Source organism: Schistocerca cancellata, chromosome 8 (genome assembly GCF_023864275.1).
Source record: "Schistocerca cancellata isolate TAMUIC-IGC-003103 chromosome 8, iqSchCanc2.1, whole genome shotgun sequence".
In the NCBI taxonomy this organism is placed as follows: domain Eukaryota; kingdom Metazoa; phylum Arthropoda; class Insecta; order Orthoptera; family Acrididae; genus Schistocerca; species Schistocerca cancellata.
The window spans coordinates 583,938,867-583,966,790 of record NC_064633.1 but is presented as its reverse complement, the minus strand read 5'-3'; the positions used below and the strand labels follow the sequence as shown (position 1 = coordinate 583,966,790).

The 27,924-nt window shown below is 42.1% G+C and overlaps 2 protein-coding genes across 2 annotated transcripts in view; one reads left to right on the top strand and one right to left on the bottom strand.

The window, feature by feature from the left end:
* The window catches only part of LOC126094874 (proteasome maturation protein), a 39,566-nt gene extending 17,147 nt beyond the window's left edge, over positions 1-22,419 (bottom strand). Inside the window, exons 1-2 of the mRNA XM_049909505.1 lie at positions 22,246-22,419; positions 21,976-22,073 (exon numbers count right to left, since the gene is read on the bottom strand). Of these exons, the coding sequence (XP_049765462.1) occupies positions 21,976-22,073; positions 22,246-22,248 (101 nt within the window). The 5' untranslated portion in view covers positions 22,249-22,419. The remainder of the gene's footprint in view (positions 1-21,975; positions 22,074-22,245) is intronic.
* Positions 22,420-22,762: 343 nt separating this feature from the next.
* The window catches only part of LOC126094873 (uncharacterized), a 31,764-nt gene continuing 26,602 nt past the window's right edge, over positions 22,763-27,924 (top strand). Inside the window, exon 1 of the mRNA XM_049909504.1 lies at positions 22,763-22,881. Within this exon, the coding sequence (XP_049765461.1) occupies positions 22,825-22,881 (57 nt within the window). The 5' untranslated portion in view covers positions 22,763-22,824. The remainder of the gene's footprint in view (positions 22,882-27,924) is intronic.

Here is a 27,924-nt window from a genome sequence, read left to right as displayed (position 1 = left end):
TGTCTATCCTTCCCGGGTTTGGGTATAGGAACAACAACGGCGACACGCCAACGCATGGGGACTTGACCTTCGGTCCAGACGCGATTGTAGGTACGGAGAAGGAAGCTTTTGCCCGCCGGAGAAAGGTGTGCCAGCATCTGAACGTGAATGGCATCCGGCCCTGGAGCAGAGGACCGGGACAGTGCAAGCGCACGTTCGAGTTCCCGCATAGTAAAGGGGGCATTATAGGTTTCCAGATTCAGCGAGTGGAAGGAAGGTCGCCGAGCCTCTTCTGCCTCTTTCCTGGGAAGGAAGGCAGGATGGTAATGGGCGGAGCTTGAAACCTCCTCGAAAAAGCGGCCAAAGGCGTTGGAGACGGCCACAGGATCAGCAAGGACCGCATTACCTGAGGTCAGGCCAGGTTCCGAGGAGTGGGCCTTAATGCCCGACAGCCGGCGCAGGCTACCCCAAACGACGGAAGAGGGAGTAAAACTGTTAAAGGAGCTGGTGAAAGAGGCCCAACAAGCTTTTTTGCTGTCTTTGATGACTCTACGGCATTGTGCTCGGAGTCGTTTGTATTCAATACAATTCGCCAACGTAGGATGGCGGCGAAAGGAGCGTAAAGCACGTCGTCGAGCACGGATAGCGTCCCTACAAGCCTCGTTCCACCAGGGGACGGAAACGCGACGTGAAGAGGTAGTACGAGGAATGGAACGTTCGGCAGCATGGATGATAACAGCCGTGAGGTATTCGACCTGACTGTCACAACTGGGAAAATCGTGGTCCGGAAAGGTCGCCAGGGATGAGTAAAGTCCCCAGTCAGCTTTCAGTATGTTCCAGCTCGAAGGACGTGGGGATGGGGTGTGGTGCAGGAGACGAACGACACAGGGGAAGTGGTCGCTCGAATAGGTGTCAGAAAGGACATACCACTCGAACCGACGGGCAAGAGTGGTAGAACAGATCGAGAGGTCCAAGTGGGAGTAGGTATGAGTGGAGTCCGAGAGGAAAGTCGAGGCGCCGGTATTGAGGCAGACAAGATTGAGATGGTTGAAGACATCTGCCAAGAGTGAGCCTCTTGGACAGGATGCAGGAGAGCCCCAAAGGGGATGATGGGCATTGAAGTCGCCAAACAATAAAAACGGCGGAGGAAGCTGAACGATCAGGTGCATCATGTCAGCCCGACTAACAGCAGACGACGGTGGAGTGTAGATGGTCCAAACTGAAAAAGTAAAAGCAGAAAGAGTAATGCGGACAGCTATTGCTTGGAGTGGGGTGGTCAATGGGATGGGATGGTAATAGATGTCGTCCCGAATGAGCAACATGACCCCACCATGAGCTGGGACACCGTCCACAGGGGTGAGGTCATACCGCTCCGAGGTATAGGAGGTAAAGGCAATACGGTCAGTCGGGCGCAACTTGGTTTCCTGGAGTCCAAGGACGAGCGGACAGTGCAGGCGGAGGAGCAGTTGTAATTCCTCCCGATTAGATCGAATACCTCTTATGTTCCAATGAAACAACGCCATCGCTAGTCAAAAAGTCGGGGGAACGAGACGGGGGAAGAGCTGGTCACCTCGACGGCCGTGGAGGGCCAGGTTGCGAGGGAACAACGCTACAACAGACGGGAGGCGGATCCGGTTCCATCGACTGGTCGCCAGCTGCGGCCACTGTCCCTGGTTGTGTAGGAGGGACAGCATCATTTGCGGACGAAAGGCCAGCTGAGCGCCTGGCAGCAGAGCGTCCCGGCGAAACTGAGGACGGCCGGGAGCAGCGACTCACGGATGGAGCGTCAGTCGAAACGCGCCGGGGTGGAGAGGGGGATAAAGACTTCTTCTTGGAGGCCTTCTTGGAAGGCCAAGGAGGCACAGGGATGGTGGGCTGGACCCAAAGAAGGTCCTCACGCGCGGGGTCCGTTTTGGAACGCCGGACCGCGGAAGCCGGGGTCCGGAACGTTTCCCCGATGGACGCCTGAGAAGAGGATCGCTTCTCAGGTGGCGTGTGGGGAGAAGGAGGAGGAAGGGTGGCCCCTGGGGCAGAGGGGGTGGGGGCCACGGGGGAGGAGGATTTGGAAGGGAGGGATTTGGGAGGCGGAGGCACAGCCCCCTGATGGGCGGAGGAGGCGGAGGGGGGACAGGAGAGGGGTGAGGATACCGCGGAAGGAGTGGACACAACTGAGGCAAACGAAGTGGTCAATGGCACGGGATGGAGGCGGTCGTACTTCTTCCTGGCCTCAGAATAAGACAGCCGATCCAAAGTTTTGATTTCTTGTATCTTCTTCTCCTTCTGATATGCGGGGCAGTCTGAGGATCTAGGCGAGTGGACGCCAGGACAATTAACGCACCGAGGTGGTGGGGTGCATGTATGTTCCTCACGAAGAGGACGTCCACAATCGCCACAAAGGGGCTCAGCCTCACACCGTGACGACATGTGCCCAAAGTGCAAACACCTAAAACAGCGCATAGGAGGCGGAACGTAGGGTCGCACGTCACACCGGTAGCACATTACCTTTACCTTCTCCGGGAGAACGTCCCCCTCGAAGGCGAGGATAAAGGCCCCGGTGTCGATGCGACGGTCTTTGGGGCCGCGCTGGACTCGCCGGACGAAATGCACGCCTCGGCGCTCCAGGTTGGCCCTGAGCTCCTCATCAGATTGTAGCAGGAGGTCATGATGAAAAATAACCCCCTGCGTCCTATTTAGTGCCAGATGTGGGACAATTGAGACTGGGATGTCCCCTAGGCGGTCGCACGCCTGGAGCGCCGCCGACTGTGTGGCGGAGGTGGTCTTGATAAGAACGGACCCTGAACGCATCTTGCTGAGAGCCTCGATTTCCCCGAAGATGTCCTCAATGTGCTGAACAAAGAACATGGGCTTGGAGGTGGCGAATGTCCCCCCATCGGTTCGAGAACAGACCAAATAGCGGGGGAAGTACTTCGCTCCAAGCCGGCGGGCCTGTCCCTCCTCCCATGGAGTGGCCAAGGGGGAAGGGGCAGGAGAACCAGAACTAGAAACGGTACCTTTTCTTTTGAAAGACTCGGCCGCAGAGCGACCTGATACGTGGTGACGTTTAATCTGCGAAACGTCCGCCCCGATACCACCCACTCCGACCAGGGGCTCTCCCCACGGGCGCCACCCAGCCGCAGCAAGGGCCACCTGGCAGGATGACCATTGCCGGGAGTCCTGATGCCCCAAGGAGACGGGCATCTACTCCTTGGCCGACGTGGGGAGGGTGCAGCTCAGGTATCGGCAGTACGATCCCTGTGTTGTCAGGGGGCTACAACCTAGAGGGTACATGACGACCCCACCACAACGGGCTGGCTACCGTGCTGGATTTCTGGTGCCATGGAAAGTCCATCATGATCGCTGGTGCAGATGGAGACGCACTATGGGCATAACTTGGACAACCCAAAAGGCGTTTAGGCCCAATTTGAGTAATAGTGGGTATGGTTACAACGCCGGTGCAATGCTGAGTGCCAAGGTCTGAGTGCACTTACGACCAGTGGTACACCACGTAAGGTGTCCTTCCCCAAAAGGCTCGTACTTCTGTAGAAATTTAGAAAAATGGAGGTCAAACCCCAAGGGGGACCATCACATGGAAGGCCGAAACGGTTGTAACTCCTTTTAGTCGCCTCGTACGACAGGCAGGAATACCTCGGGCCTATTCTTACCCCGGACCCGCAGGGGGGAAGCGGGACAGCAGCGCCAGCAGCATGAAGAATAGTGGCAGAAACAACTTGCACAACCGCATCAATCGAATTCGAGATTGAGGAGTCGAAGTGCACAGCAGACGTATATAATGGCCAATTGGCCCTGTGGAATGCCCAATGTGGGGGGCTGTCTGCCTGGCGGCAGCAGGGGAACAATAAAATCACCAGAAAGTGGTCACTGTCACAAAGGTCACCATAGGATGACCAATGAAGGGGAGCCAGGAGAGCAGGGGAGGTGATCGTAAGATCGACAGCAGTAAAGGTGCATTGAGCGGCACTGGAGTGGGTACGGGAACTACTACTGAGGAGAGACAAATCGAGGTCTATAGTAAGTTGGTCAGTTAGGAGACCCCTACCCATTGAACTGGCACTCCCCCACATTGGGTGGTAGGCACTGAAGTCTCCAAGGATGAGAAATGGGGGTGGGAGTTGCTGGATTAAGGTAGACTGTTCAACATAAGGAAGTGACCTACCTGGAGGGAGGTAGACATTCCAAATGGTGATTGTCAGAGTTTTTGCACTATAGGCACTATTGCTTCCCAGTTGGTATCTAGGGGGCTCCAGTCACTAATAACACCGGATCAAACCAAAGTGCAGACTTACCAGATGCTACCCTGGGGCTGGCATGGTTCCAACAGAATGCCTGATAGCCATAAAATGTTGGAGAGGTGTCATTGTGGAGGTGCGTTTCTCCAAGAGCAAAACAGAACACAGAATAGGAGGAGACAAGACAACATATTCCCAGTAGGTGGTGATAGTATCCGTTGCCATTCCACTGGATGATCATGTGGCAAGGGACCGGTTTAGACATAAAGAAGCTGAGAGGAGGTCATGTCACTCAGTCAGTGATCATCACCGACAAGGATGGGGTAATATCCACAAATAAGATGTCAGACTCAGGTTGCGAGAGGGGAGATGCCACCTCTGGGTGGGGGCACCGGGGAGATCAACCACCAGCAGGTGCCAAAGAACGGGGGCACTTCTTCAACCGGGGAGAGGGAGTGGCTCCCGAAAGGGATGTCGTAGGAACTGCAGGGGAGGGGGAGCGGAGACGGGGACAGGGCTGGGGTACAGAAAAGGTAAGAGGAGGAAAGGATGTAACAGATGCAAAACTTGAAAATAGTGACATTGGATGGAGTCTCTCATACTTTTGGTGAGCCTCAGCTTAAGACAAGCGATCCAGGGACATGTGCTCTTGGATCTTCTTTCCTCTCTTGTAAGCCGGTGAGCGATGGGAGTGGCGGTCATGACAATTGACACATACAGGTGGCAGAATACAGGGGCATCCCTCGTGGAGCGGGTGTCCAGTCACCTCACAGAGCGTCTGTCATTCAGTGGGAAGACGTATGCCCAAAACGCAAGCACTGAAAGCATCTCATGGGTGGTGGGACGTATGGCTTCACATCACATCTGTAGCACATAACCTTGACCTTCTCTGGGAGGGTATACCCCTCGAAAGCCAGAATGAACATGCCAGTATCTATGCAACTGTCTTTGTGACCCTTCTGTACACGTCGAACAAAATTAATGTCGTATCACTCCAGGTAAGCCCAGAGTTCCTCGTCATTCTGCAGGATGAGGTCCCTGTGAAAAATCACTCCCTGGACCATATTGAGAGACTGGTGAGGGGTAATAGACACTGGGACATTTCCAAGATGATGACAAGCACAAAGAGCTGCAGAAGGGGTGGCAGAGCAAGTTTTGATCAACAGGGGGCCCAGTGCATCTTACTACGAGCCTACACTTCACCAAACTTGTCCACAATATTCTCCACAAAAAAAATTGGCTTTGTGGCATGAATGTGTCCCCATCTGTCCTAGTACAGGTAAGGCAGTGGGGAAAGTGTTTCATCATAAGATAGTGAGCCTGGCCTTCCTCCCATGGTGTAACCAGGGAAGGGAAGGCTGCTGGGTCATACGAAGCACTATTCAATGATCCTTCACCATTCAAAGATATGGCCATTTGAGAATGGCCAGATTTTTGCAGTTTGATAAGCTTCATGCGCCAAGCATCCATCCTGATACCACTCACTCCGATCAGGGGCTCTCCCCAAGGATGCCACCCAGCCACAGTAAGGGCCACCTGGCATGTTAGCTGTTGCCGGGAATACCGGTGCTCCGAGAAGACAAGCAACCGCTCCTTGGCATACATAAGGAGGGATCAGTTCAGTGTCAGTAGTGTGATCCCTGTGTTGTCTGGGGGCTCAGCCAGATGGGTACACAGCCCCACCACACGGACTGGCTGCACTTGCTGGTAACTTACCAGGATGGAAGGGGGCTACAGGGGAAGGGAGAGGGGAAGGAAGGAGGGAGAGGAATCCATACCGTAGATGCTAGGGAGAGAGTTCTTCCCCAAATGGTTCACACTACAAACAAACAAAGAAAAATATGAATGGAGGTCAAACCTAACTGCAAACAGGATGAAAGAATGGGCAGAAGTAACAAAATTGCAAGCAATACAGCAAACCAGGTGGATATGGATAACCAGATTGATATAAATCAAAACACCGAGAGAGAGGAAGGAGAGGGCAACAGGGAGGGAGCAAGGACAGGGAGGAAGTTAAGACAGGGAGGGGGGGCAGGGTGAAGGAAATGCAGCCAGGGAAGGAAGAATGGGCTGCAATATCTCAAGGCCCCATGTTCATGACACACAAACTCATGAATGAACCGTGAGCCCTCTGGGGGGCAGTGTCAGATGTTGGACGAGTCCTGTATTGGAAGACTGATTTAAATTTGGTAATTGCCGTGAAGTGTATGAGAAACTGACAGGACAACTCAAGGAATGCTGTTTTTAGAATGTCAAAAGAAGCAGTTGGAAAGAAATTGGAAATTTTACATACTTCTCTGGAATGTAAACATATGAATGGGTGCATCTCCTCTCCTGAAATGCTAATGGCGGAACTGAAGTTAGTACGCAAATGCAATTAACTTGTTGAGTTCTATTAAAGTTGCTCAACAGAAAACAATGTAATTTTAAGAAGCGCCCAGAAAACCACATATCCCAGCAATTTAAAAAATTTCATTTTACAAACAAGGACCAAACCACAAAAGATAACTACGGATATTCGAATAAATTTTTATGCCCCAATAATGCACACAAGATGCATCTAAAATTACTTAGAATTATGTTTTCTTTTAAAGGTTGCTACCAAAAATGACATTATCTTTCCATACAAAAATGTACAACTCAGAAGTTTTGGATTCCAAGAAAAAAAAAACCTGGTTTCTGAAACATAATAAACAATGGAAAGGGAGTATCTGACAGTTTTTAATTATTTGGCAAGGGAATATATAAACAGTCCTACTGATTGTGTGTGTGTGTGTGTGTGTGTGTGTGTGTACAAATATTTCATCAAAGTTCTTTGGATGCAGGCAGTAGAAAGCATAAAACGTATGTTACCAATCTCATTGCACAATGATATTCTTATGAAAATAAGAAGTGTCATATGATGCTGGGCGAAGAGTATGAGAAACTGACGGGAAAACTCAAGGTGTCTCTTCTGTTCTACAAAATGAGAGTAATGCACATTATGGCCAATGGGACCTCATGGCATAACTACAGGTGACATGTTAATCCATGCTATATTTTACCCTATTATTTTGTACAATGACCAAATTCTAACTACAATTTTTGCACTGTAGTAGCATTCCACTATTAAAATGACAAAATGGTACCTTTCCACTGAGTCAACAAGCATGAAGTTTATAAACATTTACACGTCCAACCATGTTTGTAACATCCTATTGAAACACTGATTCCTGTTGTCCCATTAAAGAAGTGTAGACAGGGCCAAGACATAATCAGAGTGGAAAAAATAAACTCAGACTACCATCAAGCCTTTTTAAACTCATGTAAAATATTCATGACATAGATGTCTTGTACAAATCAACAAGATTGCACATTTTCACACAAAGATTTAACGCAGCTAAGAAAACCTTTACAGCAGAATTTTCAAACCTTCGAAAACAGGTCCACTGTAATGAAATCTCACAATTTGCAAATGTAAGCAAAGCCTCCTGGAAACTGATCAATTACGCATGGAAAAATCTCCACAACTAGGGACAGCAAACCCTTATGTTTACAGGATGGTAATACAATAAAAGAACCAAAAGCATTATGTAACCTTTTTAATAATCATTTCGGGAATATGGAAGTGTACATAATGTCTGCTTGTGTCTGTGTATATGCGGATGGATATGTGTGTGTGTGCGCGCGAGTGTATACCTGTCCTTTTTTCCCCCTAAGGTAAGTCTTTCCGCTCCCGGGATTGGAATGACTCCTTACCCTCTCCCTTAAAACCCATATCCTTTCGTCTTTCCCTCTCCTTCCCTCTTTCCTGATGAGGCAACCGTTGGTTGCGAAGCCTTGAATTTTGTGTGTATGTTTGTGTGTCTATCGACCTGCCAGCGCTTTTGTTTGGTAAGTCTCATAAAGACGAAAGGATGTGGGTTTTAAGGGAGAGGGTAAGGAGTCATTCCAGTCCCGGGAGTGGAAAGACTTACCTTAGGGGGAAAAAAGGACGGGTACACACTCGCACACACACACATATCCATCCACACATATACAGACACAAGCAGACATATTTAAAGACAAAGAGTTTGGGCAGAGATGTCAGTCGAGGCAGAAGTGCAGAGGCAAAGATGTTGTTGAATGACAGGTGAGGTATGAGTGGCGGCAACTTGAAATTAGCGGAGATTGAGGCCTGGTGGATAACGGGAAGAGAGGATATATTGAAGAGCAAGTTCCCATCTCCGGAGTTCGGATAGGTTGGTGTTAGTAGGAAGTATCCAGATAACCCGGACGGTGTAACACTGCGCCAAGATGTGCTGGTCATGCACCAAGGCATGTTTAGCCACAGGGTGATCCTCATTACCAACAAACACTGTCTGCCTGTGTCCATTCGCATGTTTAGCCACAGGGTGATCCTCATTACCAACAAACACTGTCTGCCTGTGTCCATTCATGCGAATGGACAGTTTGTTGCTGATCATTCCCACATAGAATGCATCACAGTGTAGGCAGGTCAGTAACTAATAATATAGATCACGTGGGTGCTTTCACACGTGGCTCTGCCTTTGATTGTGTACACCTTCCGGGTTACAGGACTGGAGTAGGTGGTGGTGGGAGGGTGCATGGGACAGGTTTTACACCGGGGGCGGTTACAAGGGTAGGAGCCAGAGGGTAGGGAAGGTGGTTTGGGGATTTCATAGGGATGAACTAAGAGGTTACGAAGGTTAGGTGGACGGCGGAAAGACACTCTTGGTGGAGTGGGGAGGATTTCATGAAGGACGGATCTCATTTCAGGGCAGGATTTGAGGAAGTCGGGACTGGATCAGATTCTGAATGTGGCTCTCCAGCAGGGATACGACTTCCTCAAATCCTGCCCTGAAATGAGATCCATCCTTCATGAAATCCTCCCCACTCCACCAAGAGTGTCTTTCCGCCGTCCACCTAACCTTCGTAACCTCTTAGTTCATCCCTATGAAATCCCCAAACCACCTTCCCTACCCTCTGGCTCCTACCCTTGTAACCGCCCCCGGTGTAAAACCTGTCCCATGCACCCTCCCACCACCACCTACTCCAGTCCTGTAACCCGGAAGGTGTACACAATCAAAGGCAGAGCCACGTGTGAAAGCACCCACGTGATCTACCAACTGACCTGCCTACACTGTGATGCATTCTATGTGGGAATGACCAGCAACAAACTGTCCATTCGCATGAATGGACACAGGCAGACAGTGTTTGTTGGTAATGAGGATCACCCTGTGGCTAAACATGCCTTGGTGCATGACCAGCACATCTTGGCGCAGTGTTACACCGTCCGGGTTATCTGGATACTTCCTACTAACACCAACCTATCCGAACTCCGGAGATGGGAACTTGCTCTTCAATATATCCTCTCTTCCCGTTATCCACCAGGCCTCAATCTCCGCTAATTTCAAGTTGCCGCCACTCATACCTCACCTGTCATTCAACAACATCTTTGCCTCTGCACTTCTGCCTCGACTGACATCTCTGCCCAAACTCTGTGTCTTTAAATATGTCTGCTTGTGTCTGTATATGTGTGGATGGATATGTGTGTGTGTGCGAGTGTGTACCCGTCATTTTTTCCCCCTAAGGTAAGTCTTTCCGCTCCCGGGACTGGAATGACTCCTTACCCTCTCCCTTAAAACCCACATCCTTTCGTCTTTCCCTCTCCTTCCCTCTTTCCTGATGAGGCAATAGTTTGTTGCGAAAGCTTGAATTTTGTGTGTATGTTTGTTTCGTTTGTGTGCCTGTCGACCTGCCAGCACTTTCATTTGGTAAGTCACATCATCTTTGTTTTTAGGTATATTTTTCCTTCGTGGAATGTTTCCCATATATCAATGGCAGCCGACGATATCAAAACAGCAATGCCTACAGCAAAAACTATAGAAATTGGAATCAGATATTTCCCTTGACACAGCTGACGGTAACTTACCAAAACGCCTATACCTACATATAAAAATATGAAAATTGGAATCGGGCATTTTGGTACGAAAAAACCAACACTTACAACTACGAAAAACAAAACCAAAACCACAACGCCTCAAAAATTAAAAACTCAAACATCCCTACGTAAATTAAAACACATTCAACACACAATAAATTACAACTCGAGAAAAATAGACCGAAAAAAATAAAAATAAATAAAAAAATTACTTACCACCAACAAATGTCGGCCGGCCATCACACACACACACACACACACACACACACACACACACAGAGGACGCCATCAAACACAACAAGACGACATCTACAAACATAAGCAACTCAAACTCCGTGTTGTAATGACGTCACACACCACAACACCCTTACGTCAGGGGTCAAAGCAGACGGGTGGAATTGGACGCTTCCGTTGACCCAACATTTCATATCAGTAACAGGAAATCCAACACACACCTTAGAAGTGTACTGAGAGATACCATATCATACCCTTCAAGTAGTGAGTTTTGAATTTGATGAGACTAAAGGAAATCATATGAACACGATAACCCTAACATTAAAAAACAAATACTCAACTGGATGGGATGGTATAAGTCTTGCAGTTAAAACATACATAAAAATATTTACACCACTAATGTACCTTATAAACTTTAGTATTAAAGAAAGCACTTACCCTACTAGTCTAAAAAATAAGCATTGTTAAACAGTGCATAAGAAGGGGAATACAAAAGAGGTTTGAAACTACTGCTCAAAATCACTGATCCCAACCTTTAGTAAGGTTTTTGAAATGGTTATCATTTCCCAGCTATCGGCTTACTTTACACATAACACACTGTTGACAGAAACACAGTATGGCTTTAGGAAAGATCGGTGCACAACTACTGGAGTTGATGAATTTCTCCATAAAGAAGTGTACAGCCTCCTAGAGCAAGGTATGAAGATAGCAGGCATATTCCCAGATATTTTCAAAGCCTTTGGCTCAGTCAACCATAAGCTGCTCATTAATAAATTGAAGGCTTACAACATCAAGGAATCATCTGTCAAATTACTGATCACATACTTGACAAATCGCAAACATTGTGCTAAACTTTCATGTAAAATAGATAATAAGGTAACAGAATTTAAAGCCTTCTAGAGATACTGCAGGGATCAATGCTTGGTCCCTTTCTCTTCTTGGCTTATGTCAATGACATGACATAACTATTTTCTACACCAGGGTCTAAACACCAACATCAGTACATCCCAGCTACTAACATTTATGAGGCTGAAATAAACAATATTTGTGACATTACATCAGCAGGGATAGACAACATTAAATTTGTTGGTGTCCACATGAACAAAAATCTGTTGGGTAAACCAAATACTTCTGGGATAAATCCTAGTGTCCAATTCTACTCATCAGCTATGAGCAATGACGTCATACCTAAAGCAAAGATGCTACGTACAGGCAATCTATGAAGGCAATGGATCATACTCGTAAACAAATGAATGCAACATACCATAAAATTACCATCATATTTCACTCAGTTATTACTTAGTCGTGAATTGTATCTAAACGAATTGAACATAATGAAAATAATCAAGAACAAAAATTAAAAACAAATTTTAATATCTGATAAGAAGTATTTTTGTAATTTATGTGAGTAGAAAGGCACAGAGAACCTTTAAACTGCATTACAGCAAAGTGCTTAGTGAAGTCATAATGTTAGAAAATAGTGTTAATTTTACTATTAATTATTGAATGTAACTGCAGAAGTTCAGGAAAGTTGGGGGTTTCGGGCAGGGAGAAACTGAAATGCAAAGAAACAGTAGCATGAAATGTGGAGATACCGATACACAGAATTCTAAAAGAAAAGCCAGTAAGCCTATACAACTAACAAACATCTACAAAAAATAAAGAATATTGGAATCACTAACTAGAATTAACCCACATAGGTAAGTTTAGTTACCAAGCTCTCCATGATTCATATGTACAATATTTTTGCAGGTGTTTTATGCATTTCTACATTTGTAATTGCTCTCTAAAACTAGAGTGAACTGTAACAAAAATTGGAATCGCTAAATACAACTGACCTATATAGGTCAATTCTAGTTACCAATTTCAATATTAGCCTACTTTTAGTGCACACATCTGCTGAAAAAAATTATCTAATTAATGATTAGATTAGATTAGATTAATACTTGTTCCATAGATCATGAATATGACACTTCGTAATGATGTGGAACGTGTCAGGTTAATAAAAGATGTCTGTACAAGATATTACATTACACAAAAAATTGTATGACACTAATGTTTAAGTTTCCCTCCCCTCCCCCCCCCCCCCCCCTTAATTTATATCTAAAAATTCAGCCAATGAGTAGAAGGAGTTGTCATCTAGAAATTCTTTTAATTTATTTTTAAATGTTAGTTGGCTATCTGTCAGGCTTTTGATGCCGTTTGGTAGGTGACCAAAGACTTTTGTGGCAGCACAATTTACCCCTTTCTGTGCCAAAGTCAGATTTAACCCAGCATAGTGAAGATCATCCTTTCTCCTGGTGTTATAGCTATGCACACTGCTATTACTTTTGAACTGGGTTGGATTATTAACAACAAATTTCATAAGTGAATATATATACTGTGAGGATCCCTAGATCCTTAAATAGATGTCTGCAGGATGACCGTGGGTGGGCTCGAGCAATTATTCTGACTACACGTTTTTGAACAATGAATACTTTTCTACTCAACGATGAATTACCCCAGAATATAACGCCATACGAAAGCAGTGAATGAAAGTAGGCATGGTAAGCTAATTTACTAAGATTCTTATCACCAAAATTTGCAATAACCCTAATAGCATACGTAGCTGAACTCAGACGTTTCAGCAGACCATCAATGTGTTGCTTCCAGTTTAACCTCTCATCAATGGACACACTTAAAAATTTTGAAAATTCTACCTTAGCTACAGACTTCTGTTCAAAGTCTATATTTATTACTGGAGTTGTGCCATTTACTGTATGGAACTGTATATACTGTGTTTGATCAAAATTTAAAGAGTCTGTTTGCCGAGAACCACTTAATAATTTTGTGAAAAACATCATTTACAATTACATCACTTAGTTCTTGGTTTTTGGATGTTATTACTATACTTGTATCAACAGCAAAAAGAACTAACTTTGCATCTTCATCAATGTGGAATGGTAAGTCATTAATGTATATCAAGAACAGTAAAGGACCTAAGACCCAACCCTGTGGGACCCCGTACTTGATAGCCCCCCAGTTTGAGGACTCAGCTGTTGTTTTAACATTACATGAACCACTTATTTCAACTTTCTGCATTCTTCCAGTTAAGTATGAATTAAACCATTTGTGCACTGCCCCACTCAAACCATAATGATTTAGCTTATCTAAAAGAATTCCATGATTTACACAATCAAAGGCCTTTGAGAGATCACGAAAAATACCAATGGGTGATGTCCGTTTATTCAGAGCATTTAATATTTGATCAGTGAAAGTGTATATAGCATTTTCTGTTCAAAAGCCTTTCTGAAAACCAAACTGACATTTTGTTAGTACTTCATTTTTACAAATATGGGAGGCTACTCTTGAATACATTAATTTCTCAAAAATTTTTGAAAGAGCTGCCAGAAGAGAGATTGTGCGGTAGTTGTTGACATCCAACGTATCCCCCTTTTTATGCGATGGTTTTACAATGGCATATTTCAGTCTATCGGGGAAAACACCCTGCTCTAAAGAGCTATTACATACGTGGCTGAGAATCCTACTTATCTGTGGGAAACAAGCTTTAAGTTGTTGTTGTTGTTGTGGTCTTCAGTCCTGAGACTGGTTTGATGCAGCTCTCCATGCTACTCTATCCTGTGCAAGCTCCTTCATCTCCCAGTACCTACTGCAACCTACATCCTTCTGAATCTGCTTAGTGTATTCATCTCTTGGTCTCCCTCTACGATTTTTACCCTCCACGCTGCCCTCCAATGCTAAATTTGTGATCCCTTGATGCCTCAGAACATGTCCTACCAACCGATCCCTTCTTCTAGTCAAGTTGTGCCACAAACCTCTCTTCTCCCCAATCCTATTCAATACCTCCTCATTAGTTACGTGATCTACCCATTCTTCAACATTCTTCTGTAGCACCACATTTCGAAAGCTTCTATTCTCTTCTTGTCCAAACTATTTATTGTCCATGTTTCACTTCCATACATGGCTACACTCCATACAAATACCTTCAGAAACGACTTCCTGACACTTAAATCTATACTCGATGGTAACAAGTTTCTCTTCTTCAGAAACGCTTTCCTTGCCATTGCCAGTCTACATTTTATATCCAAGTACCTTGCTGGAAATGCCATCAACTCCATAAGAGCTTTTACTTTTCAGTGAGTTTATTATTTTACTGATTTCAGAGGGAGAGGTTGGTGGAGTTACAGTTGTTTCAAACTGCACAGGTATGGCCTCTCCTATTAGTAGCCTTCCCTCTTCTAGTGAAGATCTAGATCCTATTTTCTCCACAACATTTAAAAAATGATTATTGAAAATATTTTCAATTTCTGATTGTTTGTTAGTACACTTGTCATTCAGTTTGATGGCACTAAAGTCTTCCTGTGCTCTTGGTTGCCCTGTTTCCCTTTCAATAATATTCTAAATTGCTTTAATTTTATTACCAGAGTTACTGATCTCAGACATGATACACATGCTTCTGGACTTTTTAATAACTTTTCTTAGTACCGCACAATAGTTTTTATGATATTGAACAATTTCGGGGTCAGTACTCCCTCTTGCTGCTAGATACAGTTCTCTTTTACGGTTGCAAGATATTCTTATTCCTTTAGTTAGCCAAGGTTTTTTATATGTTTTCTTGGAATTATGTTTAACTATTTTCTTGGGAAAACAATTTTCAAATACCCTTAAAAATGTATCATGAAATAAGTTATATTTCAAGTTCGTATCGGGTTCCTTATACACTTCATCCCAGTCTAGCTGCTGTAGGCTTTCCCTAAAGTTTGCAATATTTATATTGTTAATTGAACGCACTGCTTTGAAAGTCTGATTTGATATACTGCATTGAGCTATGTCATGTACTGTAACTAGTTGTGCACCATGATCTGAAAGATCATTCTCAACAGGATAAGCATTTATGTCCTCAAACTTATCTTGGTCTATAAAAAAGTTATCTATCAATGTACTGCTGTTCTTTGTTATCCGAGTAGGAAAATGAATAACGGAGCTCAAACTGAAAGAACTGAGTAATACTACAAGGTCATTCTTCCTATTACACTTTTTCAGGGAATCAACAATGAAATCCCCACAAATGATAATTTGCTTCCCCCTGTCTGACAGATAGCACAACAAAGCATCCAAGTTTTCTAGAAATAGCTGGAAATTCCCTGAGGGGGACCTATACACTGTTACAATTATGAAAGTGCCATCAGTTACTTTAAGTTCAGTGGCACATGCTTCCATATGTTGCTCTACACAAAATTTTTTAGTTTCTAAATTTTTTACACTGTGGAAGCTTTTGACATATATGGCAACTCCTCCTCTCATCATATTATCTCTACTTACATGTGCAGCTAATTTGTATCCATTGATGCTAACCTTTTGCATAGCGTGACAATGTGATGCTCAGACAGGCATAGTACATCTATTACATTCTCAGTTTCTATATCTTCTAAACAAAGCAGAAGCTTATCAATTTTATTCTTCAATCCCCCAATATTTTGATGAAATATACTAACATTATTTTTCACTTTACTTTTGTGAGTATCTTGAACTTTTTTAACATCTTTAGTACTTGCCTGGCTGAGTTTCCCACTGGACAATGATCTTACACTAAAAAAGAGTTTCCACCATGAGATGTAGTTCCTCCCCCATTTAAATTTCCTGCTATCAGCCCAGCCAGTTTACCCTTCACTTTCTTGTTGAGGTGTAGGCCATGTCTAGTCTAGACCCACCTACAGAGTGAATCAACAGGAACCACATCAATGTGTGACCCCGCACCAGATCTAAGTAGCCGTTCCTACCCCAAATTAACTCTCCTGACAGAAGAGCTCAAATGAGGTCGGTCGTGGCGCTCCAGAACTGACACAAACCCAACACTGGTATGACTCAATGTTGATGCAATCTTTGCCAGGCCACACTCTATGCTGTACCCCGGATCTCTGTCAATACTGTTGCCTGGCCCACCCACAATAACCACGGTATCTTCCTTAGTAAAGCCTCTACATAGTGAACCTACATCCTCTGTAACCTGCCCCAGTCCAGCACTAGGTTTGAAAAAACTTGTGACCTGGTATTCTGACCCTAATTCATCCTGCAGAAGTTGGCCCACACCCCTAGCATGTGAACTACCTAGCAACAAGACTTTCTTTCTCCTTGCAGACTTCCCTACATTCTTATTCAATTTGCTGCTGAAAGCTTGTTGAGCCCTGTCTACATCTACTTCTGTGAGAGGCTCATCAGTTTCTGACTGAGGCAACAGGTCAAACCTATTTTGTACATTAATAACAAAGCTGCCAGAAGAATTTCTTGGCCTGTTCCTTATGCCTGTGGCCACTTCCCACCCCTGTTTACCCTTCTCCCCCCTTAACCTGCCCAACTCTCGCCTAGCCTCATCTAACTCAGCCTGAAGGGCAGCAATTTTCCCCTCCTGTTCCACAATATTTCTATCTCTACTGCATAGCCTACAGAACCACTGATGAGTCTCGCTCATTTTCCCAATTCCCACGCCACTACAATTGCCCCAATGAAAAAAGTACTACATCCATCACACCAGATCCCGGAGCTAATGATTCTACGGCACATCAGGAACTTTAAACTCATGGTACAAATCGATTTTAGTGACAGAAAGACAATTAAGTTACCGGAAAATAATGAAAATACGTGTACGAAAAATTAGGCCTACTCGCGACTATGTAAACAGTGGTTGAGAAGTTTTTTACTGGAAATTACTTAAGAGATAACAATACTCTACAGATAGAAAGGGGCAGCAAACGTATTTAGCACACTAAACTATCAGTAAATGCACTTAAAATTGCGGTATGAAGTTTAATCTGAAAGGTCAAATGTTCGGCCTGGCCGCAATATGTAAACAAAACGAACTTTACGTGATTACTGTGAAAATACGCGCGTAAGACAAAAACCTTTAATGGTACGCTTGAAGAGCACTATAATTAACGTAATAAATTAGTTTAAAGTGTTATAAACAGTTTGTTACTACTTAAATTACTTATATTGTACGAGAGCTGTGTGACGAATGATCAAATGGCTGGAATCAGTAACTCAAACTGATCTATGTAGATGGTCAAGTCTAATTACCAATTCCAAATATTTGATAGTTCATAATTTTGGACAGATTTCTATAGCCTATTTCTTATTCATCTCAGAACTACCATGAGAAAGTAACAAGTATTGTAGGTACAGCCTCCAAATTTTTCTCTTTTTCATACCAGTGATGCGAGTAATACCATACCGTCGATGAAGAAACAATACCACGTAACTGACAATTTGCCGATTTTTCGTTTTTCAGTCAGATGATGTCGTTCACCATACGCACATCTGCTCTTAATGCCATAATGACAAATTTTTAATTATTTACCATGAAAAAAATTATCTAAAACAATACCGCGTATGTGACACAGCAAATAAATAGATCACAATACCACAGAACTGTAGAGAATTAAATACCGCATATCTACAATTTATGGATACTGTAAACAATATCGTGTAAATACAAAAGTGCGCGCAGCCACAGCACATTGTTACTGCCTTATTACGTATTTAACAGTGCTCAAAAGTGGTTCCATGCTTGTAGCTTCATTTGTGATAATGGACAGCGACATAGATGATCTTTTTACCGAAGAAGAAATTGTTTCTTAGCTGAAATCAGCTTATGAAAGAGGAGAATCGTTCCCGAGAGTGACTGATAAGGGTAAGAAAATTGTTTTATTATTCACCTTTGAATGTTAGTAGCACAGCAAGTGTCTTATTGTGATATAAATCAGAACGACCCCACATCACTCATTCTGTGTTTTATTCATTTCTGCCAAAGATTTCTAGACTGTCCACTTTCTTGTAGGATCTCCCGTAAATGCAGAACAAACAACAGGTGAGAATAGCCGTAACACAGAAGTTACATTTACCGAAGAAGAATTAATTTCGTATATGGGGTTCTCGGTTACTGTTCCTGAAACATCTAATGACACAGACAAATTTTCTTGAGATTATTGTTAATATTATTACTAGAAACTTCAGTGGCTGTATCCACCAATGCTCAAAATGAAACCACAGTCCCTGTTTCCATTAAAGACGGCAGTACTTCACACTCATTGCTATGCGATGGTGCTCATTGTTTGCCAAACACTCTGGATAAATTGTCAGAAGATCACGGAAGCAATAATAATGCTGACAGTGAAGGCCAAGAATTTTATGGTGACGTAACCAGTTTCAGGAAAAGGAAGTCTAAACCACATCCTGCAGATCAGAAGAAAAATGCCAATAAAATTCTGAGAATGCATGGACAGGCGTATATTGGATACAAAAGAAGTCGAATTGGTAAAATCACTCATGATACTCCAAGAGGGGCACGAAAATTAGGTCCGACATGTACTTCAAAGACATGCCAGAAATACGTTCAAAGGAGGTGTCATCAGTTTTCTGCTGATGATAGGCAGGCAGTATTTAACACATTTTGGGAAACGGTGTCATGGGATCAGAGAAAGGTTTACGTTATTAACCTTGTGGACATAATTTCAACCAAACATCCAGGGAAGTACACTGGCAAATCCATGACAAAAGGGACGCTCATTTATCGTTTGAAAAATGAGCTGGAGAAACAAAGTATGCAAAAAGATGTTACTCAATACTCTTGGGATTAAAGAATGGACAGTCCGATATTGGCTGGATAATTCCACACATGGGATGAGTCCTGATACAGAATTGTCATGACCTCGAATCAAACAGATGAAGAAGAAAGATTAGAAAACCTTCATAAAAGAATTCCTGGACACTCTTCTGAAACTTCCATTGCATTACTGCAGGAAATCCTCCTCAAAGTTGTACCTTGAGCCTATTCTACAATCCAAACAACAGGTGTATGGACTGTGTGGAAAAAATCATGCAGAGAAGGTTTCACCATTAAGTCAGGATACCTTTAACTTGATTTTAGAAAATGGTAATATTCGCCTATTTTGCCCCAAGAAAGGCCAGTGCAACTTGTGTTGTAGTGAAGACGTGTGGAAGCAACACACAGACTGGAAAGAGCAGGCAAGGATGCAAAAAGATGCTGACAAGAAAGAAGCCCAGCAGAAGCTCTGCTCAGTGCACACCATGGACTCACAGGCCGTGAAAGTATCTCCATTTTTAAGTGCAAGTGCAGTTTATTATAAAACAAAGTTGGCTGTTCATAACATATAATTTAGAAAGTCATAATGCAGTATGTTACTGGTTAAATGAAACGCATGGTGATTTGGATGCATCTTGTTTTACTTCATGCATCGTGGACACCCTATCCAGAATGATTAAGGAAAACCCCATTCAAGTCATTCTGTATTTTGATGGCTGCACGTATCAGAATAGAAATATGATATTATCAAATGCTCTTTTAAGATTAGCAATTGATACTGGAGTATTGATCACACAAAAGTTTTTGGAGAAAGGCCATACTCAGATGGAATCTGACTCAGTTCATAGCTCCATTGAGTGCAAGCTTAAAGGACGTGAAGGTAAACTTCCTAGCCAATATGCTATGATATCTAAACAATTGAGAAAAAAGCCACAGCCATACGAAGTCCATTACCTAGATTATTCCTTTTTCATCAAATACGCAGAGAAAAGTTTGTGGCTGTACAACCCAATTAGGCCTCAAAGAGCTGTAAAAAATGAGCCTACAGTTACTAATCCGAGGACACTACAGTACCGCCCACATGGTATTATTTACTACAAGTGCTCTTTCAACGAGGTGTGGTAAGAATTACCGAGGCGTCCGAGGAAAATTCTTGGAGATGTTTGCTTCCCGGAACTATACAAGGAAAGACAGAAAAATCAAGAAATCCAAATGGAATCACTTACAACAACTTAAATCTGTTCTTCCTAAAGATTGTCATAGTTGTTATGACAACATTCCTTATGAATGAAAATTATCGCGGAGGTAACTGTGTGAAGAGTATCAGTGCAGTATAATTCTCTGTTGCTGCTTTGAGTGACATTTAGGATTTTTCTTGAAGAAATGTGCAGACATTATCGAAAATATGTAAACAGTATATTTATTTAAAATGTTTCTATGAAAGATTTTAATAAAAATGATTAATGCTCCAAAACATGTTCTTACTAGCTTTCCCTTCACCAAATACCACTGTAAATGTGTCTCTTTTTTTTATCCAATATTTCCTTGTAGTGCTACGATGCAAATTTAGTGCCGCTGTGAAATGTATTAGGCACTTCAAACAGTTTTTTGTCTCTCGTGTAAAATTCTTATTTTGTTACTTACGCAGTATTGTTTCTTCACCAACGATATGTAGAAATCCTGTAACACTTTAGTGCACACACTTGTTGTTAAAATGTGTCTATATAATGAACTGTGGAATGGTTGTAATCTATAACTCAAATTAACCTGTATAGGTCAGTTCCAGTTACCGATTCCAGTATTTGTGAGGCCCTACTTTTTGTGAATTTTCGATAGTTGTGTACTAGTCCTATTAGATTTAATAATAATTATTACAAGTTTATGTTATTTCACAGTATTATGACTTCATCTTGCACTATACTGCAATGGATTTAAGGGTTCTCTGTGCTTTTCTTACTCGCATAAATTACGATATAATGAATTCAGACATGTATACTTCTCTTTTTCTGTTCTTATTTATTTTCATTACTTTTAATTCTTGTGAATATAATTTGTGACTAAATATTATATCATGTGAACCGTGATAATAATTTTATTGTATGCTACATTCTTGTTTGTAAACATGATCAGTTGCTTTCAAAGATTGCCTCTATGTAGCCTATCTGCCTTAGGTATGACGTCATTGCTCAAAGCCGACAAATGGTATCAGATACTAGAATTGACCCTACTTCTGTATGTGTAAGTCAGCAGTAGCTTGTATGTGGTAAGTCAACTGGCATACATAGTCCAAAGTCAAACATAAAAAATTGTTTACTGTGGAACAATTTATCCATTTCTTAATTATGGTACTGAACCGTGGGGTTGCATGGCAGACCTGCACCTGCATATTATAGCAATATTACAGAAAAGACCCATTAGGTTAATATATAGACTGAAGTCCAGAGAGCCCTGTCAAGAAACCTTTGTCCAGGACAAATGTTTAACAGTATATCCCTTGTATGTGTATAAACTTATATTTTTCTTAATAGTAAAAACAAAGTAAATAATAAGTGCAGTGATACACATAATTACAATACTAGAAGTAAGAGTGACAACTTCAGGCGAGGGCAAAATTAAAAACAACAGACAACAATCTTTATATTAATGGGCATATACGGTTCAACAACCTGCCACATGCTTTGAAAACTGTTCCACAGGGAGTTAAAAGACTTCTTAATAAATAAATGTTTATATTGACTCAGTGAATTCTAATTTATTTGACCTCTTTTGTAACGTGATTAGACGATTAAGATGAATGTAAGCACCAGTACTGTATGTAAGTGTTATCTACACTAATCTAAACAACGTATGTATGATGTTTGCAAAAGCCATCAGTTTGGCGGCCCACACGCAAAAAAAAGAATAAATATACGTTATACTCCAGTAATATAAATTTGATCACGTAAGCTAATGATCAGTAGTAGAATTAGTAATAATTTTTCATATCTTCTCACCCGTAGACCATTGGATCCGGAACTCCATAATGGCCTTCCTGGATTTCGAACTTCCCTGCTGCAGAAGGCTTAGGTTTCACAGATGGCAAGCCAAAACTCTGCAACACGAAAACAAATAAATAAAACGATGAGTATCATCAACGATTTATGAAATTAAAGAGCATTTAAACGTTCAAGACACCCATGTTGCAAATTCAAAATTGCTCTGTCATGTCAAAACTATTCACATTACAAATGATTTGACATAATGTGGCATGACAAGAAAATTACCATTCTGATACTAGCTTATTCACAGGTTGTACTTTACGCAAACTTATAGACCGGAGTTAAATTCCTAGTTTCCAAGAGCACTTCCACTATATCCCACTGTTTACAAATTATTTACAACAGTATCCTCTTTCGTCTTGACGCGCCAAAGATCACGATGTGGTTTGTCAGCAATTTTACCCAAAGATTATTAGTGATCTAAACAGTTCATGGACGTTCGAAACTTCTCAAATATCCTTGAAATCGCCACATGCCTGAAAAATATATGAATATTAGCCAGTTTCGAGTTATATGAATAATATAAACTATAACCTATTCGAGTTTGCACAGCTTTGAATTGAATTGAATTTATAAAATAATCTGTACATGAATTTTCCGTTCATATACTGCAGATGAATGCAGAGATCTTTATTATAACATAAATTAGAATTTATGGCTCATTTAGTTATGAGATTGATTTATTGACGCAAATTCTGATTTTTTTCCCATTAGTCAGCATTTCGTTCTGTTGTTGATCTATCTTTCCAGCGATTTGTGTTATCAATTTTCCCGCGTGTGTGTTGTTCCAAATCATGCTGTGGAATGGCGAACGGGAAGGGGGAAATTCAACAAGCTTATGTACAGGAGAATGATTCGTCAGTATGTATTGCTTCATATAGCAATTGTATTTAACCACAGATTTTTTAAAAACAATTTAACTGTAGACAGTAGGGAGTTTAAGGAGTGATCCTTGACATTTTAATGAAAAATAAACGGGCAAAGCATATGTGGATATGGTGAAGACAATTGCTGGCTTTTTCTCGCTAGGAGTTGCCTATTGTGTGGCCTAACCCCCCCCCCCCCCCCCCTTTTATTAGTTGAGTTTTCTCGTCGTCGTATACAATAAGATCAAAAACAATTGATTTTTGTCGAGTATGCTGCAACTATGCGAATATGCAATTCCAGTATAATTTCGTGGACCAAAAAATACAATGCATAATGTTTATAACACAGTAGGTGGTACGTAGAGGTCGAGGTGCTTTAAATGATAACAGAAATTGCTTACATACATTGTTTCACTTGTCGTGTTCCACAAATCATATAAAATACTTCTGCAACGTGTACGAACAACCAATTACAGTTAGTGCCAATGAAATCGCATAGATAACCATAGGAATTATTTCTTGATTACTTTATATATGCTTATGCACTTTTAAAAAAACTCGCTGCTCTTCTTTCAGCAGTCATCTTCTGTTTTTTATGTGATTCACAAAAACAGGTTTACATCTAAGACTTTACATTATCAGATGCCTATAATTGCAAGTTATAGTTCGTTGAATGTGAGTTTCAGTTGAGTATATATCCCCGAGTTCAGGTATCAGATAAATTATGAAAGGAGATGGTAATAAGTTCCTCATTTTTTCTTATTGAAGGGGTTTCCTGTGTGATGTCTGTCTACAACCTGTTACAGACTTTGCAGCAGAATTTATAAACTCAAATTCTGAATGTTAGATAGGGATACATAGTCTGCATAAAACATAGTTGTACCACTGTGCCTGTGGAAGCACTCTGGTTGTGGATTTAACAGCTCAACATCTAAACTCCACAAACCATTGTGAAGTTTGTGTACATCCCACTACCAGTTATTAGGGTTTTCCCACCATTCTATTCACAAATGGAGTGTGGCATGGTTGACTGTTTAAATACTTCTATGAATACTCTAATTAATATAATCGTGTTCTCAAGATCCCTGTGGCAGCGCTAGAGGATTGTAGTGTATTCCTATGGTCATCATGTAAAGCTGTTTCTTGAAACTTTGTAAGTTGGCATTCTTGGGTACTTTACACCTTCAGAGGTCTGCAAATTCAGCTTCTTCAGCATCTCTGTGACACTCTCCCACTGATCAAATAAATCTGTTACCATTCATGCTTCTCCTTTCTGTATGCGTCCAATATTTGGTCAGGTCCCACACACTTAAGCAATGTTCTAGGATGGGTCGCATGAGTGATTTGTAAGAAATCTGCTTCGTAGACTGAGTGCATTTCCCCAGAACTCGTTCAACAAACCAAAGTCTGCCACCTGCTTTACCCACGACTGAACTTATGTGACCATTGAATTTCATATCCCAACAAAGTATTACACCCAGATATTAGTATGAGTTGGTTGATTCCAACTGTGCCTCATTGATATTGTAGGCTACTACGTTTTTTGTTTTGTGATTTACACAGTTTTATATTTCTGAACATTTAAAGCAAGTTGCCAGTCTTTGCACCACTTTGAAATCTTATCAGGATCCGTCTGAATAATTAAGTAGCTCCTTTCAGACAATACTTCATTAGAGATAACTGCATCATCTGCAAAAAGTCTGAGGTTACCATTAATATTGTCCACAAAATGATTGATGTGAAACGTGAATGGCAAGGGTACCAACATACCGTCCCTTAGGCATACATGAAGTTATTTAAACTTCTGTCGATGAATCTCCATCGAAGATAACTTGCTACATCCTCCCTATCTAGAAAAGATTAACACAATAACAAATTTCCCTTGATACCCCAAATAATTGTACTAGGGCAATTCCATTGGAAATCATCAGATGAGGGTTCCATCATGGTTACAGATTTTAATGAAATTTGGTACAGTTAATAACAGCATAATAACAGCACTAAAGTAAGTTCATATCTCAGCCTGGGGGGCTAAGCTAGGCCCTCCCAAAGTTACAATTTTTTTTTCTTCAAAAAACATGCCACCATGTGCGACCACCTAGCTCCTGTACTAAATCAGATAAAAACAAAAGGTGGGTCTCATTTGAAAGGTAACATCTCTCCCTTGTAGGAGAAAGCAAGGATGTGTTGCAATGATTCATGGTTCAGAAGTAATACATAGACAAACAGCTACACAAGTTACATTTTTGGACGATTCCAATATTTTTTATCTCGTGTAAATAATTGTACTGAAACGATATTTGGTGTGTATAGAGAGGTGATAAGGCTGAATTCGTGCAACAAATTTGGTTGTGTTAGTTGCATGCACACATTGAGTTTTTGGATTTGGAAAATCCTGAAAATGTCAAAAATCATTATTAGGGACCTCCCCAAATGCAATGTGTGCAAGGTCAAAGCATGCTGCATATTGCTTCATTATGTAGCTTGTATCTAAATCTAATTACAGCCAAAATGTCCTTGTGTTTCTCCAATTTATTGTAAGTCATTTAAGAATGTTCTAATACTGATGAACGTATTATACCAGGCCTTGAATGAGTGAATGACCTATGGATGAAAGTGAAAAATGTGAAAGTCATGACAGTGAATAGTTTCAATGGAATCCTAAGGCACTGACATTACATGTAGAGAATAGCAACATTTCCCCCCTTTCGTTCATCACCAGAGAGAAATTAGTGGTAGTGGTAAACATTAGGTTGTCATGTTTGCAATGATTTCACACCATTATTGACAAACAGTTCATTGTTGCACTGATTGCCCACCATTATTGACAAACAGTTCATTATTAAACTCGTTTTCAGTAGCATAGCCAGAAAGTCTGGAAATTACACTCATGCTCACAAATTAAGGATAATTGCAAAATCTGGCGCCACACAACGTGGCACTACACAAAACTGACGCTAATAGCAAAGGCACATAGGGAACACACATGACACAGATCTGCAAGTCCACAGTATTGGTGATAAGTTGAGAAAACCGTTCCGAAACAAGTGCTACAAAATGCCGCTGTTTCCTGCGCATGTACCCCGACATCAGTATGGAATACGATCCCCATGCACATGTACACAGGCTGCACAATGGTTTGGCATACTCTGGATCAGCTGGTCGAGCAGCTGCTTGGGTATAGCCTCCCATTCTTGCACCAGTGCCTGTCGGAGCTCCTGAAGTGTCGTATGGGTTTGAAGACCTGCAGCAGTATGTCGACCGAGAGCATTCCAGACGTGCTCGATGGGATTTAGGTCTGGAGAACAGGCAGGCCATTCCATTCGCCTGATATCTTCTGTTTTAAGGTACTCCTCCATGATGGCAGCTCGGTGGGGCCATGCATTATCAGGAATAAGGTGGGACCCACTGCACCCCTGAAAAGGTGGACATACTGGTGCAAAATGACATCCCAATACACCTGAACTGTTACAGTTCCTCTGTCAAAGACATGCAGGGGTGTAAGTGCACTAATCATAATCCCACCCCACACACTCAAACCGCAACCTCCGTACAGGTCCCTTTCAAGGACATTAAGGTGTTGGTATCTGGTTCCTGGTTCACGCCAGATGAAAACCCGACGATAATCACTGTTCAGATTATACTTGGACTCATCCGTGAACATAACCTGGGACCACTGTTCCAATGACCATGTACAGTGTTCTTACACCAGGCTTTACGGGCTCTCCTGTGACCAGGGGTCAGTGGAATACACCTTGCAGGTCTCCCGGTGAGTAAACCATGTCTGTTCAGTCATCTGTAGACTGTGTGTCTGGGGACAACTGTTCTAGTGGCTGCGGTAAGGTCCCAAGCAAGGCTACCTGCAGTACTCCGTCAACTTCTGCGGGCACTGATGGTGAGATATTGGTCTTCTTGTGGTGTTGTACTCTGTGGACATCCCGTACTGTAGTGCCTGAACACGTTTTCTGTCTGCTGGAATCGTTGCCATAATCTTGAGCTCACACTTTGTGGCATGCGGAGGACCTGTGCTATGACCTGCTGCGTTTGACCAGCCTCCAGTCGCCCTAGTATTCTACCCCTCATAATGTCATCAATATGTGTTCTTTGAGGCATTTTCAACACACAGCCACCATTAGCATGTCTGAAAACGTCTGCACACTTGCACCATACTCTGACATGCACCGGCACACTCTGCATATGTGGACTGCTGCCAGCGCCACCGTGCAACGACTGCAGGTCAAATACACCGCATGGTCATACTCCGAGGTGATTTAAAGCTGCAAACCGCCCACCAGAGCGTTGTTTCACCATGTATCAGCATTATCCTTAATTTATGAGCGTGAGTGTAGTTGGTACCACCAAGTTCTTTTGCAATGATTTCTTTTTTACAATGAAAGCTCTCCCATCTGGCACTAAAGTCATGCATTGGTTTTTGATAGCAAAGAAAGACTTTAATTTCATTGAGTCTTGCTCAAGATCTACTGAATTCTGTTCGTTATATTTTAATTCAAATTGATTTTTCCTACATAAACACTGAGATGGATGGCACATGCTACTCATGATGGATGGGATGATTTATTTGAGATAATTAAGTTAAAACCTATCCCCTAAAGCATCAAACCATGACACTGCTATCTTTCAGAGATGTTTTCTGAAGAGTCCAAAGCGCATTAAGCCGATTTCAACATTAAATTTTTAAATTTTCACTCTGTTTTATTTTTATGGTGTTAATCCAGAATTATTAGTCAAAACTGCAGACAAAAATAATGGTGAATTACCGAAATTGCCCATTAATCTTGTCTATGAAATAATAAATATTTGAGTTCCAGCTAAAGATATCAAGGATTTAAATTAAACATTTTATATTCATTTCCTTAACTCCAAATATCCCATCTATCACTTGTGGAAAGCCCTTTACATGTAATAATAATTTATTGTTTTTATATACAGACAGCAACTTAAAACATACCACATGTAATACAGTTCTGCCAGGCCAGGAATCCTAATTGCTCCACCACCATCATCGAATCACAGCTGA